General features: G+C 38.7%; 1 protein-coding gene across 1 annotated transcript in view; it reads right to left on the reverse strand.

Annotated features, from left to right (window-relative positions):
• Positions 1-2694: 2694 nt before the first annotated feature.
• Positions 2695-16780, reverse strand: part of LOC145788206 (far upstream element-binding protein 1-like) — a 41740-nt gene continuing 27654 nt past the window's right edge. The window contains exons 11-20 of the mRNA XM_082599900.1: positions 16326-16436; positions 15233-15376; positions 14746-14853; positions 11651-11799; positions 8173-8344; positions 7735-7830; positions 7314-7415; positions 6818-6930; positions 6362-6514; positions 2695-5855 (exon numbers count right to left, since the gene is read on the reverse strand). Of these exons, the coding sequence (XP_082456026.1) occupies positions 6407-6514; positions 6818-6930; positions 7314-7415; positions 7735-7830; positions 8173-8344; positions 11651-11799; positions 14746-14853; positions 15233-15376; positions 16326-16436 (1103 nt within the window). The 3' untranslated portion in view covers positions 2695-5855; positions 6362-6406. The remainder of the gene's footprint in view (positions 5856-6361; positions 6515-6817; positions 6931-7313; positions 7416-7734; positions 7831-8172; positions 8345-11650; positions 11800-14745; positions 14854-15232; positions 15377-16325; positions 16437-16780) is intronic.

Below are 16780 nucleotides of genomic sequence, written 5' to 3' on the forward strand. Positions count from 1 at the left end.
GTGATGATATTCTCAAGGTTTGTTAATCTGCCAGTCTCTTGTTGAGATCATTTCCTTGAGCAGGCTACATTATACTTCTTGAGTCAATTCGTAAAACTTTTTTTTTGTATTCGCCATTTTCTTATATTCGTGGAAAACCTTTCGTTCGGTGCTTTGTGCCGCTTGTTCAATGTTCACCGACTTTTTGCTGTTTGTTTTTCGTGGCCGTGCTAACTAGTAACTACTGATATATAGTAGGGTGTTTCATTTTTTCACCATTTTTGAAATTCAAAATGCCTGGGGTCCCATCTGGTGGTATTTGGGGAAAAAAGTTTACACCTCAAATTTTTTTCAATTATGACGTCATATTGAGGTGGTCCACGAGGTTTGAAATTTTTGGGCCTCAAAATCTCGAAATTTGGCCGTATCTCCGGAACTGCTAATCATAGATTGACAAAATTAGTATCAAAATGCGCAGAAGGGTCGGTTTCCTATACCTGATGTAGAGAATATTAAGGTCTTTCTGCTTCAGAAAAAAAGTTATTTCAAAAAGTCTGATTTTCGGTCTATTTTCTCCTGATGAACAGAGATCAGGTGATTAAGATAAAAGTTTTTCTGTATTTTTCCATCTTGGAAGCTGTTATTGCGTAATAATAGTTGGTGCTAAGGTTTCAGTACTGGGCTTGTCTGGTCTTGCTATCTGGTAAAGCCCCATCTTGCAGTGCTCCGGGACTCTTCTTGGCGCCGTCCACAAAAGAAATGACATGGGAAAGATATATTTCGTTTATGTGGAACATGCATTAAAGGGTATGAATATCATGACCAACTTCATCATTAAAATAATTGACCAGTCGAGTATTGACTCCGGACTTTTTCCTGTGTTGAGAGCAGTCGTATCAGCCATGACTGAATATATTTGGGATAGGTGAACTCTGCAAGCCTACTGGATGATGGTGCCAAAAATCAGTACTGCAGTGACCGACACACTTTTGGGAAAAGATTTAACAGCAAGCACACTTGCACACTTTCGTGCTTCATGCCATTATCATCAAGTTGGCCCAAGAAAACGTATCGACCTACTTTATCGACAACGCGCCCATCATAACATAACTGCATGGCAGAAGCTGAGTTGAGAAGGTTCTCACTTTCCATCAGAGATTTTTCTCTCGTTTTTTGTCGTTGGCGGTATACTGTCGAAGGTGATGCAGCATTGCAGCTACTTGATCTTTTCCAAGAACCGACCTCAGAAGGTCTGACTGCTGGCGTACCGAAGTCATCCTACGATCAGCAAGTACACAACTTCTATCATTTATGGAAAAAGAATGTACTTTCTTGTACAGTTTTCCTCAAACAGCTGGTTTCAGAGGCTCGTATTCCTTATCATCTTCCCAATTCATGTCACCATCAGAGTCGCTTTCGCTACTGTGTAGACATCTAACTACTTCATTTCTTTTTCTTTGTTTCAAACATAGTAGTGCCGATGCTTTGGCAGATTGTATGCCAGAAGTGCTAGGTTTCTCTGTTTGCTATGCACTGGAAGACCAGCTTTGTTCCATATGCCAACTACATCTTTCATCTTTTAAATCTTTGAAATGGGGTATTTTCTTCAAAAACTTAGGATTAGTTTCGGCTACTTTTTTCCTCGAGTAAAAATAGTGACTGACTATGTCTGAATTCAGGGGAAGCACATTTCTCTCCAATTCCTTGAAGTTTTGTATCGACTTACAAATACCTGACCTTAATGACACTTAATCTAAAGCAGGTGAGCAGCATACCTCTTCCTCAACGGTTACATTAATATTATAGTAGTAATACCTTTAAATTACCATTTCATCTCTTGCTAAACGAACAAGGACTATTATTACGCAATAGCAGCTTCCAAGATGGAAAAATACAGAAAAACTTTTATCTTGATCACCTGATCTCTGTTCATCAGGAGAAAATAGACCGAAAATCAGATTTTTTGAAATAACTTTTTTTTTGAAGCAGATAGACCTTAATATTCTCTACATCAGGTATAGGAAACCGACCCTTCTGCGCATTTTGATACTAGTTTTGTCGATCTATGATGAGCGGTTCCGGAGATACGGCCAAATTTCGAGATTTTGAGGTCCAAAAATTTCAAACCTCGTGGACCACCTCAATATGACGTCATAATTGAAAAAAATTTGAGGTATAAACTTTTTTCCCCAAATACCACCAGATGGGACCCCAGGCATTTTGAATTTCAAAAATGGTGAAAAAATGAAACACCCTAATATATAGCCTATACTACATAATTTTTCATTCAGGCACGTTTTAAACCTTTCAAGGTTTTGCCACCTTTTCCCGTTCGTTAACGTGCTGGTAGGTTTATATCGATTTTTGTAGTTAGCATCTTTTTCGTCCTGGACGCGTTAATGACGAAAAATAAAATGATTGATTGATTTATACGCATGATTGCGCCGGGAATGAACAAAACCAGATAATCGAAAGGAATCATGAATATGGCGAGGACAAGGTTTATCACTGCTCCAGTTATTTTCTTCGAAGTTGACTCTATTCTGGAGTATGTCGCATGAATGAAATCACAAACCTTGTCGTCGCCATATTCAAGTTCTGTACCACAAATGGGGTGGCACAGAGGATAAGGCGTAAATAATTTGGCAACCCTGGTAACTCTTGGACTGTGGTCACTCCTGGACCGTTAAGTGACAATCATGAGACCAGAACAAATACTTGCGATTTCTTTTTACTGGTTTGTACAATATTGTATGAGGGCATTCCACATACACAGGTTCAGAGTGAATTGACGTGAAAGATAACTTTTGACACAAATTTGCGATAGCAAAAGACGCATTAATTAAACGCTAAATTGCAAGCTTCGTATGACATCAGATCGGCATTCCTTGACCAATCGAGACGGCAAAATCCCTCATTTTTACATTGATTTAAATGTCTGCAGACGTTGTATCAATGTAAAAATGACGGACCAGCTGTCTGGAGAAACAACAATTGTACCAGAACAGATGTGAACTGATTTCTGGCAGTTAGATGATTTTTCAACGTTCGATTTAGACATATCGTTTTTGCAGTGTAACCCCGGGTAACAAAATTTTTCAATTGTAAGACCAGACGCCGTGGCTACGCAGCAGAGAACTTGTAATAGCTGGAATGAGAGCACTTTTCAAAACATGTCTTACGACCCGAAGCTTTATCATAATCGCAATACATGCAAGAATAATGTTATTTTTCAAAGTTTACCACAACTAAACAACCACAATCAAAAATATATACACAGATATGCTCAGGTGCTAGGCGGCAAACGTAATGTCCACTGTTGCCAAAGCTAAAGATATCATTCCATATCGTTGTTTGTGCGAGGCAAGGCGCCTTACGGGAGGTGGACCAAGTGGGCGCGAATATCAACCGTGATTTGGTAAACCGAATATCTGAAACCGTCTCTCGTTGTTTGGTTGAACACTAACCCGCAAAAAGACGCTTATATGGTTATCTAAATCGAACAAGACGGCACAAAAATTGTTTATAGGGCGTGTACGCCGTAGTTATGTTACCAGAATATTTGCTTCATTTACGTTTGAATGCTCCCCGAAGGACCTCGCCCTATCCCATCACCCCAACCGCATCACAGGCGTCAACAGAAAGAAACATTATCCACTAAAAATGAAGCTAAGTCGGCGATCGCGCAGCATACAAAACCATTGTTCAGCACAAACTCGATGCGTGCAAAAAAACTCAATTTCGGCGGCGGCAAAAAACGAAAGCGATCAAAAATTCAATTTAAAAAAATGATGTCGATTAATTCTTAAAATCGAAAACACAAAGATCAAACACATGAGAAGACTTGAAACTGTCACAGTGACACGAACGCGACATTTAACTGCGGGTATAAGGCTTATAGTTAACACAAGCGCTATATACTAAGTCAATAACTAGCATTGAAAATGGGTGGCAATAAGTGACAAAATGTTTTAAGTTATTTAAAAAACGACGAAGAAAAACACGCTATTTCAATACGTATTTACTGTGAGTGATCGATGCAGTTATGCTTGCATAAACAATATAAACACAGTCAATGATTGGGGAAAAATGCGAGCGGTATTCATGCAACTTAAAAACTAAGACTTCGAAACACGTCGCTAAAAGTTGGGCCTGAAGCGCAGCAAACAGCGTTGGGAATGATACCAAGACAATGGCAACGCGCGATGCCAGACGCGGCAGAGCTTAATCTTCACGCAAAATAGCGACACAAAACCATTCGCCGCATAACACCTGAGATAAAGATGATTAATAAGCATTATACACAAGCAAACTACAAAACGGACACAAAAAGCTAGGTTTAAAAATTCTTGTATTTCGTCATTACAGCACATTCATAACCACGCCACGTAATCCGTGATATTTTAAAAACGCTACCCCTAACCGTCATAAAGCAAAAGTGGAATGCCATTGTAATTAGTCAAACAAAGTGGAAATTATTAGCATCAATCATTCCTAGCAACCTAGACTGTCACTCAAGTGGCAAGGACATGAAGCAATTTTGAGTTCTTGCTTGAAGCAAAATTTGGTTAGTCCACACGGCACAAAGCTTTAGGCGCAATAGTAACACAAAAACTGGATAATTTCTTTCGTTTCAGCAAGGCACACAAACGATGGAGCCCAATACAGAGTGATAATTACAATATCAGTGATGGAGTAACACGGCAATAATACACTGCGTATTTGAAAGTATATCACACGCAACACACACACAATAGTCGCTCAGAGGGTACGTCGCTGCCGAAAAGTATCAAATTTAAAAAACCACGTGTGTAAAAATGAAAACGAAAACTGGAAACACTTCTCGAAAAGTAAAGGCGGGCAATTTGAAGGGAAATAATTTCACATAATCGTTTAATTTCCAAGCAGCAAAAAAGTGACTTTAATTTATCAGGTAACTAATATTAACGCTGTAACACCTTGAAAATCGATTGGAAAGAAAAAGCGCTTCGAATTAAACGGACGTTTGAAGTGCAACCACGCCACAAAGGCTAAAAATGCGATGAAATATGTCAATGGGGTGGAGAGGCGTTTGATACAGGTTAACTTACTCTACGTTGTCAATTAGTTGATTGCAAACAGTGGTTTCCGATAAACATTTGGTGAAGTGACACCGACGTACAGAAAGCTTTGCACCAATTTTGCGACCTTGCTGTTACTACCGCACCTATGGGAGATCCTATTTATTTACATCCTACCCACATGCACAACCGAATTATCACCATTCTTCATATATACAAATCAAAACCGGTCTAACTTGGACGACACGATACGACTGGACAATAACTCAACTGATGAAACAGACATTGATGGTATTTCCCAAACAAGCAAATATGACAACACCTGGCATGTGGAAAATCCAGACTTCAGGGCGAACTATTTCCATATGTGCAATATGCATGCATAGCTCGGTGGGGCTTTCATAGCAGTTGAAGTTGAGAATTCACTTCAAGTCAGACTAACCATAAAAACGAAGCGGCAACTTGGAAGATATATTTACAGTAAACCAAAGCCGAAAATGCTTTGTTAGATACCAAGGTTCAAACAGCAGTGACTCCAAAGAGCTGTCAGCTTGAAATGAGGCGCAGTCGCATCTGAATGTGGACATGAAGTATGGCACTCCATTAAACCTGCACACAGCTGACATGCCTCGTTCAGCCGATTATGTCCAGTGACTGTGCCCAGTGAATTGCTTTTGGCTTTTAGTTGAAATAGTAATTAGTGGATGCTTGCGTTGAATGTCCAGTTTGAATAGCTGAGTTAAGATCCACCATCGTAACTGAGAACTATACACAAAAGGGACAGAACTATTTACAGAAGATGACACCGTCGGAGGCCTGTGCAAACAAGAAAACATTCAGCAATCAACGGAAATATTATGCAAATAGCAGTCTACTCAAACGAGAAACAGCGGAGTGGTAAGCCTTGCGCCAAATATCCGTTTCCAGACAACTGGTCGTCAGTAAATGATAAAATAAACATTGAACTACCTAACAGGTAATGCAGCTTGTCATGCCATATTAAGATGCTTGTTCGCGGAATAACAAAGTCAATGTTATATGGATCGTTAACTCCTCATATAACTGGTAGGCTTAAACATCATTGCATCACTTAACGTTTAAATAACGTACAGTTAAAATTTGAAGAGACCAATGATTCATTAATAGAATGCAAACAGTGGGCTGAAGCGGGTGGGAGTGTTCCACGAACTGGGCACGAACAAACACTCGAGTCAACACAAAACAGTGATGACTGCTTTGTAAAAGAACTGCTGCCGTCTTTATAACATTAACCTTTCATAATTCAGACATATGTAACTCGTTAGAATAGTTATGCCACTTACCAAACGCACCTTCGATGCTATGTACACATTAGTCAGGATCTCGCATCAGTTTTGAGCTGGAGCCTGTCCAGCGGCGGCCACAGCAGCGTACTGTTGGCCTTGTAGTTGGTAGAAGTGTCGGTAATACTCGGCCCAGGCAGCGGAGTAATCAGTCTGAATCAGTAAACATTGAATAATTAAGCTGTCGCACTTGAACATGCCTTTTTACGGTGTGTTTACCTGCTCACAATACCCCTTCGTTAAAGGTACCAGAACTATAAATACTAGTATACATATTCAATCATGCAAGTAATTTGATCTTGACTTATCTGGTTTGGGAGCTCTCATGCCTACCACACAGATTCGCTATCAGTTGAACTTGTCTTCTGAATGCAAAACATTGAGCTCAAAACTTCATTTTTAATCGTCTTATCGCCAGAAGGAATGTTTGAAACAGATGGAAATTGTTAAACCAACCTGAGTCGTAGAAGGCTGTGCGGCGGCAGTCGGTGTTGGATTCGCGACGGCAACTTGCTGAGCTTGCACAGTACCAGGTGCGCCAACTTGTGGTCCAGCTGCAGCTAAAGCACCTTCAAATATAAACGGATGTGACAGCGCAGGCTATGGTTGCATTAATTTCTATTTCGACCTTAGAAGGTTTCTTGGTTAACTTTTGGCCGTCGAATAAAAATCTGGAGTTTTTACGCTGCAAGTAGTTTCTAATATGATCATACATGCGCAATCTCCAAAGATGTACCTGATCCGGAAAATACAGCAATAACACACTGAATGAGAAAAAGAGATATGGCAATACATGTCTTGAGAGGTTCTGCTTGTGACATGATAAAAAACATTGCACCGTTTCTATTTCACCACCTTACACAACTATAACCGAAGAGTGCGAAAAGAACTGTCCTTGGGGGAAAATTCAAAATATGACAATAATAACTTCAAGTTGTACCACAACAAATACCTGTTTGCTTTAGGTACTCGTCCCACTGTTTGGAGTAATCCGGCACAGCAGCAGCACCTGAGACAGTTGGTGCAGCGGTAGCAGCCGCAGCAGCTGGAGCAACTGAAAAAAATAAAAGTCTAGTTAAAATAAAATCATCAGCAAGGAAAATTACACAATAATCTTATTAACAAGATGCTGGACAATACAATCAACGCAAATTGAGTGAAATCGAATCACAATTTTAAACAGTGCTGTGTGGGAGGTCATGGCTGCTTCTCGGCAATTAGTTGACAACGAACCAACAAAAACAGTTATTTATAAAAACAAAAAAATGTCTTTCACACAGACAACACCATCGACGCAGATGGAATGAAATCGAGCCTCGCTTTGCTGCCTTACAGTAATTCAACAACTCGGCACGGTTTAGATTTTAACGTACCAGACGGTGCTTGGAACCCGGCGGGCTGGCCTCCTCCGTACAGCTGCATGTAGGTTTGCCATGCCGCCGCGTTGTTCACGTCAGGAACAGGTTTCCCTGAAATAGGCCAATTAAGTTATTATCAGCATGCCAGAAACCCCCGGATCGAACTCGGAGGTGCTGCAATACCGGGACAACCCCTGGAGGCTTTGAATCGGCATTCATGCCTTCAAACATTCGTTTAATATCAGATGCTAGATGTCCTAGGCATTTAAATGTTAGAACAGATACTACACGTTCTTGAGCTGAGAAACTATTCCTGAGATCTTCACAGCGAAGCGGACAATTGATATAAACGGAACTTTTCGTTGACTTTCACAAAAAATTAGGCTGCTACATATGCCAAAAAAGATCATCCTTGATCTTTGTACATGTTCTCTTGACAATACAACTTTATACTTGGGTCGGCACCGTTTTGTTGTGGAGTGGTCGCAGCGGGAGGAGTCCATTGTTGAAATTGGTTTCCCCATGGTTGTTGCTGGAAGGATTGTGGCTGCTGAGTCTGCGGAGTTCCCTGCATAGGATTTTGAGGATGAACACCAACAGGAGGAGCACCACCAAAACTGTTTTGCTGCACATAAAACTAGCAGTTATCATCGCAAGGATCCCAGACAACCCACTACTTTTTTACATTAATTCGTCTGCAGACGTTCAATCAATGTAAAAGACCGGAATGGCCCGATTCGGTGAGTCCGATTCGGTGAGTCCGATTTGGTGAGTCCGATTCGGTGAGTCCGATTTGGTGAGTCCGATTTGGTGAGTCCGATTTGGTGAGTCCGATCCCTTAACAGGGGATTTTTGTAATTTCTTTTTTTAAATTGTCGGGTAACATAGCCTAATTATCATTGCCGTTTTAGGGTTAGGGTTAGAAACTCACCGAATCGGACTAACCGAATTGGACTCACCGAATCGGACTCACCTAATCGGACTCACCGAATAGTAGCAGACCCGTAAAAGACGGTTGGTTGCTGCCTGGGATGCTAAACAACCTTATGAAACCCAGCTATGTGCAATGCTATATCTTTAAAACACGATTTTTACATACCACATAAAATCTGGATCTACATTTGAACCATGGCACTATTTTTTTAGACTAATCACTGGAACAGGGTTCCCACACATTTTTTATAAACAAATTCCCTACTTTTTTAATACTAAATTCTAAAAATTCCCTACTTTTCCAATACTGTACTAAATTTAAAAAATTTCCTACCTGATTTTGATGCGCATTAACAGTGCTTAATCAATGAAAGTTTTTGTGCTGTATTATTTCCAAACACGATCATGCACAGCAGGTTAAAAATTGTATATCCGGACTCTATTACATTCGAATCAGTATGAAAAACAATAGTAGAAGTACAGTAGAGTAGATGTACAGTAGAAGATTCCTGTTTGAAGAAAAAACCCGAACTGAAATCAGTTTGGATAAACTGTCACTAAAATTGCAATTCAAAGCCTCATTCCATCGGACATGGCAACCTGTCATAAGCCAAACCAAAACAATTAAAAATCACACCACTGACAAAATGAAGTTTACAAGTGAAAAGAACACTGAACACTGTCATTGTGATTCTGAACACTGAATCACAAAGACATTGTACAGTAAATAAGATTTATGAATGATATTGTCTTTGTTGTTGTGTCATAACAGTAGGTTTTAGTAATGAAAGGCCACCGTGATTGAGGACTGAGGTATTGTGGTCTTGGTCGCAGATATTGCCTGCATTGACGATGTTTCTAACCGCTATTATCACCTAGCCAACCTAACATCATTGTTTTATGCGGCCGCTAATCGACTTCAACGATCATGGAATGTTACGTAATAAGAACGATCATACACGCAAAATAAAAAAAATCGATTGCTTAAATCAGCTCTTTTGTTTCTTAAGCTTTGCGTATTGTTCAACAAGTGTATAAAGTTTAGAATTGACAAGAAATCATATTTGAATCACGGCAAATGAACGTATTCAAAACTTTTACTTCAGCCGACGCTGTTTCACACTCAGTAATCTAGGTCGGCAATAATTTTGCCGCAGCAAAAATGCGTTAATTTTGAAGGCTGCCGAGCTGGAAACAGCTTGTCCCGTGTATAAGTCGAAGCTGGCTTTTTGAGGTGAAAATCACTTGCAAAAATCTCGAACTACACTCGCGTATATACGGTAATAAGTAAAATTTTGAATGTTAGGCTACAGAACAAAAATCGCCCGAGGCTAAATTTTCATGTCAAGCTAAATATTTCTGCTTCTGGAGTGCCCCACAATTAAATAAGTCACGCCATGGTTACGTTACGCCACTGTCTGTACAGTATAACTCCTGTTGCAAGTAGGCTAACCACAGTTCACCTAAACTGCTTAGTGGATGAACAACGGAGAATGACCGGTATTTAAAGCGCAGATGAACAAGAAAAAAAACAGTTCCCGAACTTCATTGAAAAGCTGCATGTTGCGCCACAACATTGTTCTTTGTAATACCGCTTTGAAGGAGGATTACGAGTATGAACAAAAGAATAACTTTTATACTTCATTTTGAATTGAAACGACATGACGTAATGTCTTCCATCCTTAGTTATCATATATTTTTTCATTACGTAATGTCTTGTAGGAATAAATTGAAAATCAGTATGATCACTCAAAATGAAAGCAATGGGACTACGAATCCTCACTAAACCAATCAATCAATGGTCTTGTTGCACCTAAGATGACAACCTAATATTTTACTGATCTCCGGAGCTGATGTAAACCTTAAAAGTCATGTCGACTTATTCTTGATGCCCCCCTTATCGAAAATTGCTCTTTGTAATACCGCTTTGAAGGTGGATTACGACTATGAACAAAAGAATAAATTTTAAACTTCAATTTGTATTGAAAATACATGATGTAATGTCTTCCAACCTTATCACATATTTTTTTCATTACGTAATGTCTTATAAGAATGAATTGAAAACGAGTCTATTCACTAAAAATGAGAGCAACGGGACCACGAATCCTCACTGAACCAATCAGTAAAAGGTCTTGTTGTGCCTACTGATCTCTGGAGCTTACATAAACCTGAGAAAATATGGACTTATTCTTGATATGGGATTTGACTACATATATTACATATCGATTATTGAATATTTTGTTCCACTAAACTTCAAAGTCAAAACGTATTTGTTTACCACAACCAAACCACTTGTGACGATCGAATTTGTTAATTCCTTATTCGATAAAATGTTTAGGTGATGTCACGTCATTACGCCGATTTGAAATATAATTTCATTCATAACGTCGTATGGATGAAAAACTTTTACAACTTTTATACTCTGCTGAGATTAAAGAAGAAACATAAATGATAAATATTGGAGAAATTGAGTCTCCTTACACAACTTAAGAATCGAACAACGCAAAACTGCTGAAACAAAACGTTTTGTTTGAGTGAAAGAATCACTGCATGCAACCAATGTTTAAACGTGCGCGCAAGAAGTCATGGGAGTGTGACGTATCAAAAATTTAACAGGTTGTTATTTTTCTACATCAATCTGACGTTAGTTACTACTTTAAAAAATCTATATCTTTGCTTCTGTAGAAAATCCGCAGCAAGCGCCTTTTTTACATGTTTAGTATCGGCCACTCAAAAAATGGCCGATATCACCGATACCGATATATCGGATTTTTTATCTACAATTTAGTCATCAAGGTTTTCCATACTTTTTCAATACCACGAAGGAGGTTTCACAAAATTCCCGACCTTTTCCCGGTCTGGAAAACGGGTTTTTAAATTCCCTACTTTTTCCCTACTTTCCCGACTGCGTGGGAACCCTGCACTGGAATTACTTTTTATTATTTTGCGTAGACCCAAACTAGGCACACGCCACAAGTTCCCACAACTAACAAGTTACCTGCTGGGGTAGCGCAAAGTTTCCAATGGGAGGGCCGTTACTTGGTGGTCCACTTAGTGGGCCTCCTGCCATCCCACCAGCACTCCCACCTCGAGCGTCAACCTTCTCCTGGATGAGTTGCCTTGCGGTCTTGATCTGTTCGGGTGTGCCTGGAGGATAACATGATGTATGCTTCCATTAAGCTCGACTAAAGATGGTATGTTACACATTGAGTAGTGTAGCAGTTCAGTGGAGTGGTGCCTCACTCCACTGACCTGTGTTTAAAACTCGATTCTGTCGGGGTAAGTCTTACTCAACTCTTCAAAAAGTGAAAAGTCTTAAGACACTACTGGCAAACCTAATAAAAAAAATAAGTAAAAACGCTGACGTCTTTTAACTTTTGTCCGACTTCTCGATGTTATTGAGAATGAAAAGTGATACAAGGATTCTTCGAGATGCAACCGAACGATTCAACATTGCAAGCAAATAAGATCAGCCCTGTTTGTAAACTTAATTCGTAAATTACTGAAGCTTCTAAACCTGGCCGATTGGATTAACTTGTTGCTACAATACTTTAAATTGTAACAACAAACTAACAACAACTAAGTTGAATTTTCATTTTGCATGTTTAGTTGTTTTCAGCAATATGGCCTGTGTTTTGCCATGCTAGACAGGTAGTCACTACCTGTCTAGCCCCCTGAAGAAGTCAGTCGTGTCTGATTGACGAAACGTCGGAATAAAAGCAGATTGTCACTGTATACATCTTGTGATAGGGTCATTCCATTATATTTCAGGTCAAAATTAGAGGAAAGGCCACCCACCCTCTCCGATTTGGTTGATTTTGACATATGTGAGAGATGGCAACCCACTGAGCTCAACAAAAAAAAAATTTCAAAATTGGTCAAGGGGTTTTAAAGTTACACTATTTTCAATTTTAACCGCATGGTGGCAGTATTTCAGCTCCAAAGAGTAAAAATGCCCCAGTATCTGTTATACTGAAGCTAGGAAGTTGATGAAAATATGTAGAATACCATTTTGGGGGATGAGGAATCCAAATTTGCAAACAGAATATAAGAAAAACTTATAGTTTTGGAGTAATTTGATTATAAATATTTTTTGAGGTATATATTTTGGGGAGAAATTTGCCCATGTAGCCGAAGAAAAAGAAAACATTTTTTTTGGGGGCGATGTTAAGTTGGACTTATATTTTGATAAACACACTCCAATTTTGTTGTTCCATATTGTTCCTTGCCTGGACTGGTGGTCAAAATTCTTTATAAAATTTTGCAAATTCTAAATGCCTTTTTAACATTGTACAGTGGGGCATTCCATTTATAATCATCAGATTTTTTCAAATTTTGTAACCACTAGTCACAAATTTTGCGTATTTTGACATATTTTATACATACATACTAAAAAATGATGACAATAGCAAAAAAAATTTTTGCAGTATCTTAATTGGGGCCGAGATAGAGCACTTTGAATTTTCGGCCACTAGTAGGATTTTTGAAGCTGAGCACAGCCATTTTGTTCATTTTGCGCCTTGATTTTTTGACAATAACTCTTTACCTTGAACGATTTTCGCACTGAAAACATGCATTTTACCAATTTAAGATCCAAGGAATTCATTTAAATTGCAATTAAAAATATGCCAAGATGAACATTTCAAATGATAATTTAGTTATTTAGGTTTAAAGTTTTTCTTAATTTATTTTGATACGCTAAGTTTGGGGGAATATTTCGGAGCGTTGAGAAAAAGATCGCAAAAAAAAATTCTTTTTCAAACAAAGCAATTAAGTATAATATTTTCACGAAATTTGATTGATGTAAGTTTTGTATAAACCAAAATATTCAACTTAGAAAATATCAACCCATACATATCAAAAAAATGAAAATAATTGAAACATAACTGATGCTTTGTCACAATATTTGCAGGGTTCAGCCATATTATGGTCCATTTCTATAAGAATTGTTTTATGTGTCAAACTACCAATGTTATATTATTCAGCTGATAACACACAGCTAGTCTGATCAAGATTTTGCTACCGTTTCTTATCAAACCAGCACATGCACCCTTATCATTTCTGAACTAACTTTTCATTGAAGTAGAAAACTGCCTGGCTATGATGTTTTTATTATTCAGCAGGAAAGGAGTTGTTAAACAGTTTGGTTTGGAAAAGACCATATATGCTGGATGCCACCCACTTCTGCACTTTTGAAACTAACTCCACCTTCTACATCCAATGGTAGAAGTTACACTTTTAGCTCAGAACTGAACAAACTTGAAAAACTTTTTAACTAGACTGATGTGCAATTTGGTGTATTTTTTATAACTTGATGCTCACTCAATAATTTCTAAACTGTACCTATGGGATTTAATAATACTTTTAACTTTTTTGATCATATGGATTGAAACAAATCACTGTCAGACGACAGACATTGCAATTTGCTGTTTCAAAAATGCCAAAACTTCATGTCAAATAAATAGGAATTTTGCCAAACTGAGTATCAGTTTTAAACTGCAGTCCCTTTCAAAAAACAAATGGAACAACTAAAATAACTCATCATAAAGACATAACATGAACAGGTAAATAATTTCAGGAAAAAAAATTTTGAGTTTGGTCATGGCTACATGGCCAAAGCACCCCCCAAAGTTATCACCCCCAAAATTTTTGAAACGTTGTTTTCATCTATAAATGATATCTTTTCACCAATTTTGACTGGAAATTCAGATTCCTTGCCCCCAAAAATGGTATTCTACATATTTTGGTTGTTTTTTTAGCTATAAATTAGGAGATATTAGCAAAATTTGAATTTTGGGGGGGCACGATGCCCCGGTCGAGTGGTGAATTTCAAACCCCCACAACTTCTAAACCACTTGGTCAATTTCAAAAATTTTTATTTTGGTGTGCTCAGTTAATGATTGTGAACTGACTGCCAAAGTATGAAACATTTCCAAGAGTATTGGTTTTTTCATGACCTGAAATATAATGGAATGACCCGATAGTTTAGCTTAATTTGCACCAGTAGAACATCACACATCATTTAATTTAATGCCTGGTGAACAGCCTCATTTAATTGTCAACTTTAAATGTGGTTAGGAAAGCCGCGGTTACCTTTAATGACAAAGGTTTTGTAGCTGAGGTCGGAGCCGGGAGGAGGATTTCGTTGGATCTCGCAATGCGCTCCCGATTGCATATTGATCTGTTTGATGGTGTCTCCTCCTGAGATTAAGCAATTGTGATAACACGTCACTCAGCAAATGGCACGTGACATTACCACGTGACCGAACGTTTATGCGTAGCGCACAGGCGTTGATACGTAATTACGTAGTAAACGGTACATGACAGGAAAAAGGAATCAACTGACGATAACTCGAAGCAATTTGGACGGTTTCTCGAACTGCAAAACAAACTTTGACAGCGCGTCAAAAATTACACATAAGTTAGAACAATCATAGCGACTGGACAGATGGAGTCTTACAGTAGTAAACTTTGCACTTTGAACATGGCTTTACCATTTTGATACCGCTCTGCACAGATTGCAACATTTATTAATAAGATAAACGTTGCATCGATGAAAAAACGACTGATTTGAACTCACCTTTTCCGATGACCAATCCAGTCTTGTTGGCAGGGACAAGATGTTCCTCTGAGTTCATTCCCATCTGACGTCCCCTGCCCATGTTTGGCGCTTCCCATTCCCCAAAGCTTCCCATACCGCCCTGGACACCACCCATACGATTGCCTGCTGGAAGTTATGTATTGAATAAAATAAAAGAGTGGTGTTTGAACATCGAAGCACCCAGCACAATTGCAAACGTGTTTAAGTCAAGGTCACTTGACTTGTTTCGAACTCCATGCACTAAGAATTGACTGCGATCACTGCATATTCACAAGCCATATTTTCAGAGAAACAAAGTAGTTTTGCGTTACAGTATGTTTTTACATGGATGCTACTTAGTAACTTAAAACACAAAAAAGCATAGCATATAACAATACATAATATATAAGCTGGATTTTTTTTTTCGGTCATTTATCGGTCATTGACCGATTTTTTAGCAAAATGTCCGAAAAAAAATATATAGTCAATTGACTATACGCCAAAAAATGACCGAAATAAACAAAAAATTACCGAATTTTTTTCAAGTCATTTCGGACAAATAACCGAAAAGTCTTAGCGAAAAAAAAACAGTATATAAGACATTATAGAAATAAGACCATCTGTCTCTTTTTGTTATGTTGTAACTGGAGCTGTAAACTCGGGGGGGGGGGGGGGGGGGGAATTTGACGCGTTGGGTGTCGCAGTCGTTGAAAAAGGCCGACTCCGACTTGTTGCAAAACGATAAACAGTAAAAATTTTGTTTGCAATCTTTCTTTCAAAATATTGTGCCTGGTTCTCTGTATCAAGCTCTACATTTTCACCAGAAAATAGAAGTGTTTGTTCTGTTAGGTTTTACGAAAGTCGCCATTTCAATTTCGATCACAACTTGAGTGAAATTGAATTTTAAAAAATAAAAAAGCAGAAAAATCTGAAGCCGGAGTCGGTAAATATCAACCAGAGAGTCCTACATTTTTCGCCCAACTCCACAGTTCTGGTTGTGGACACTGGACAATTGTAGTTGAAATAGTTGCCTAGCTAGCCCGGGAACCAATCGAACCGAGATTTAGATGAACAAGGCAAAATGCAAACTAACCGTCCCTTTCTTGTACGTTGGATATGAGTTCTTGTATCCGACGAACCGCACTATCGATGCCTTCTTTGCTTCCGGTTATTGTACAAATCCGGTCCGGTAGGTTTGAGTCTTCTGCAGCCATAAATTAATGACGTTCGGTGATGTTATATTTATGTGTACAAGTACAACCATGGTACAACAACGCAAACACATTTTAAAACAGTTACTATACAGGCGGCGATAAGCTACAGGGTCAACGAAGTCAGTTAGTTGGCGTTCCCGAACAACCAACAATTTGGTTGAAAAACTATGACCGGCCTCTGTTCATCTTGTTTCAAAGACGCCTGGTCTTCATGCGGAAACATAGGAGTCGAACAGAAAGACGATGAACCGACCGGTGAAACTCAGTTTCTTACAACACCAGTGCTCCAGCCTGTGACATTTTGATGGATTAAATGCTTGAACCAGAATTATAT

This window comes from Aplidium turbinatum, chromosome 2 (assembly GCF_918807975.1).
Source record: "Aplidium turbinatum chromosome 2, kaAplTurb1.1, whole genome shotgun sequence".
NCBI lineage: Eukaryota > Metazoa > Chordata > Ascidiacea > Aplousobranchia > Polyclinidae > Aplidium > Aplidium turbinatum.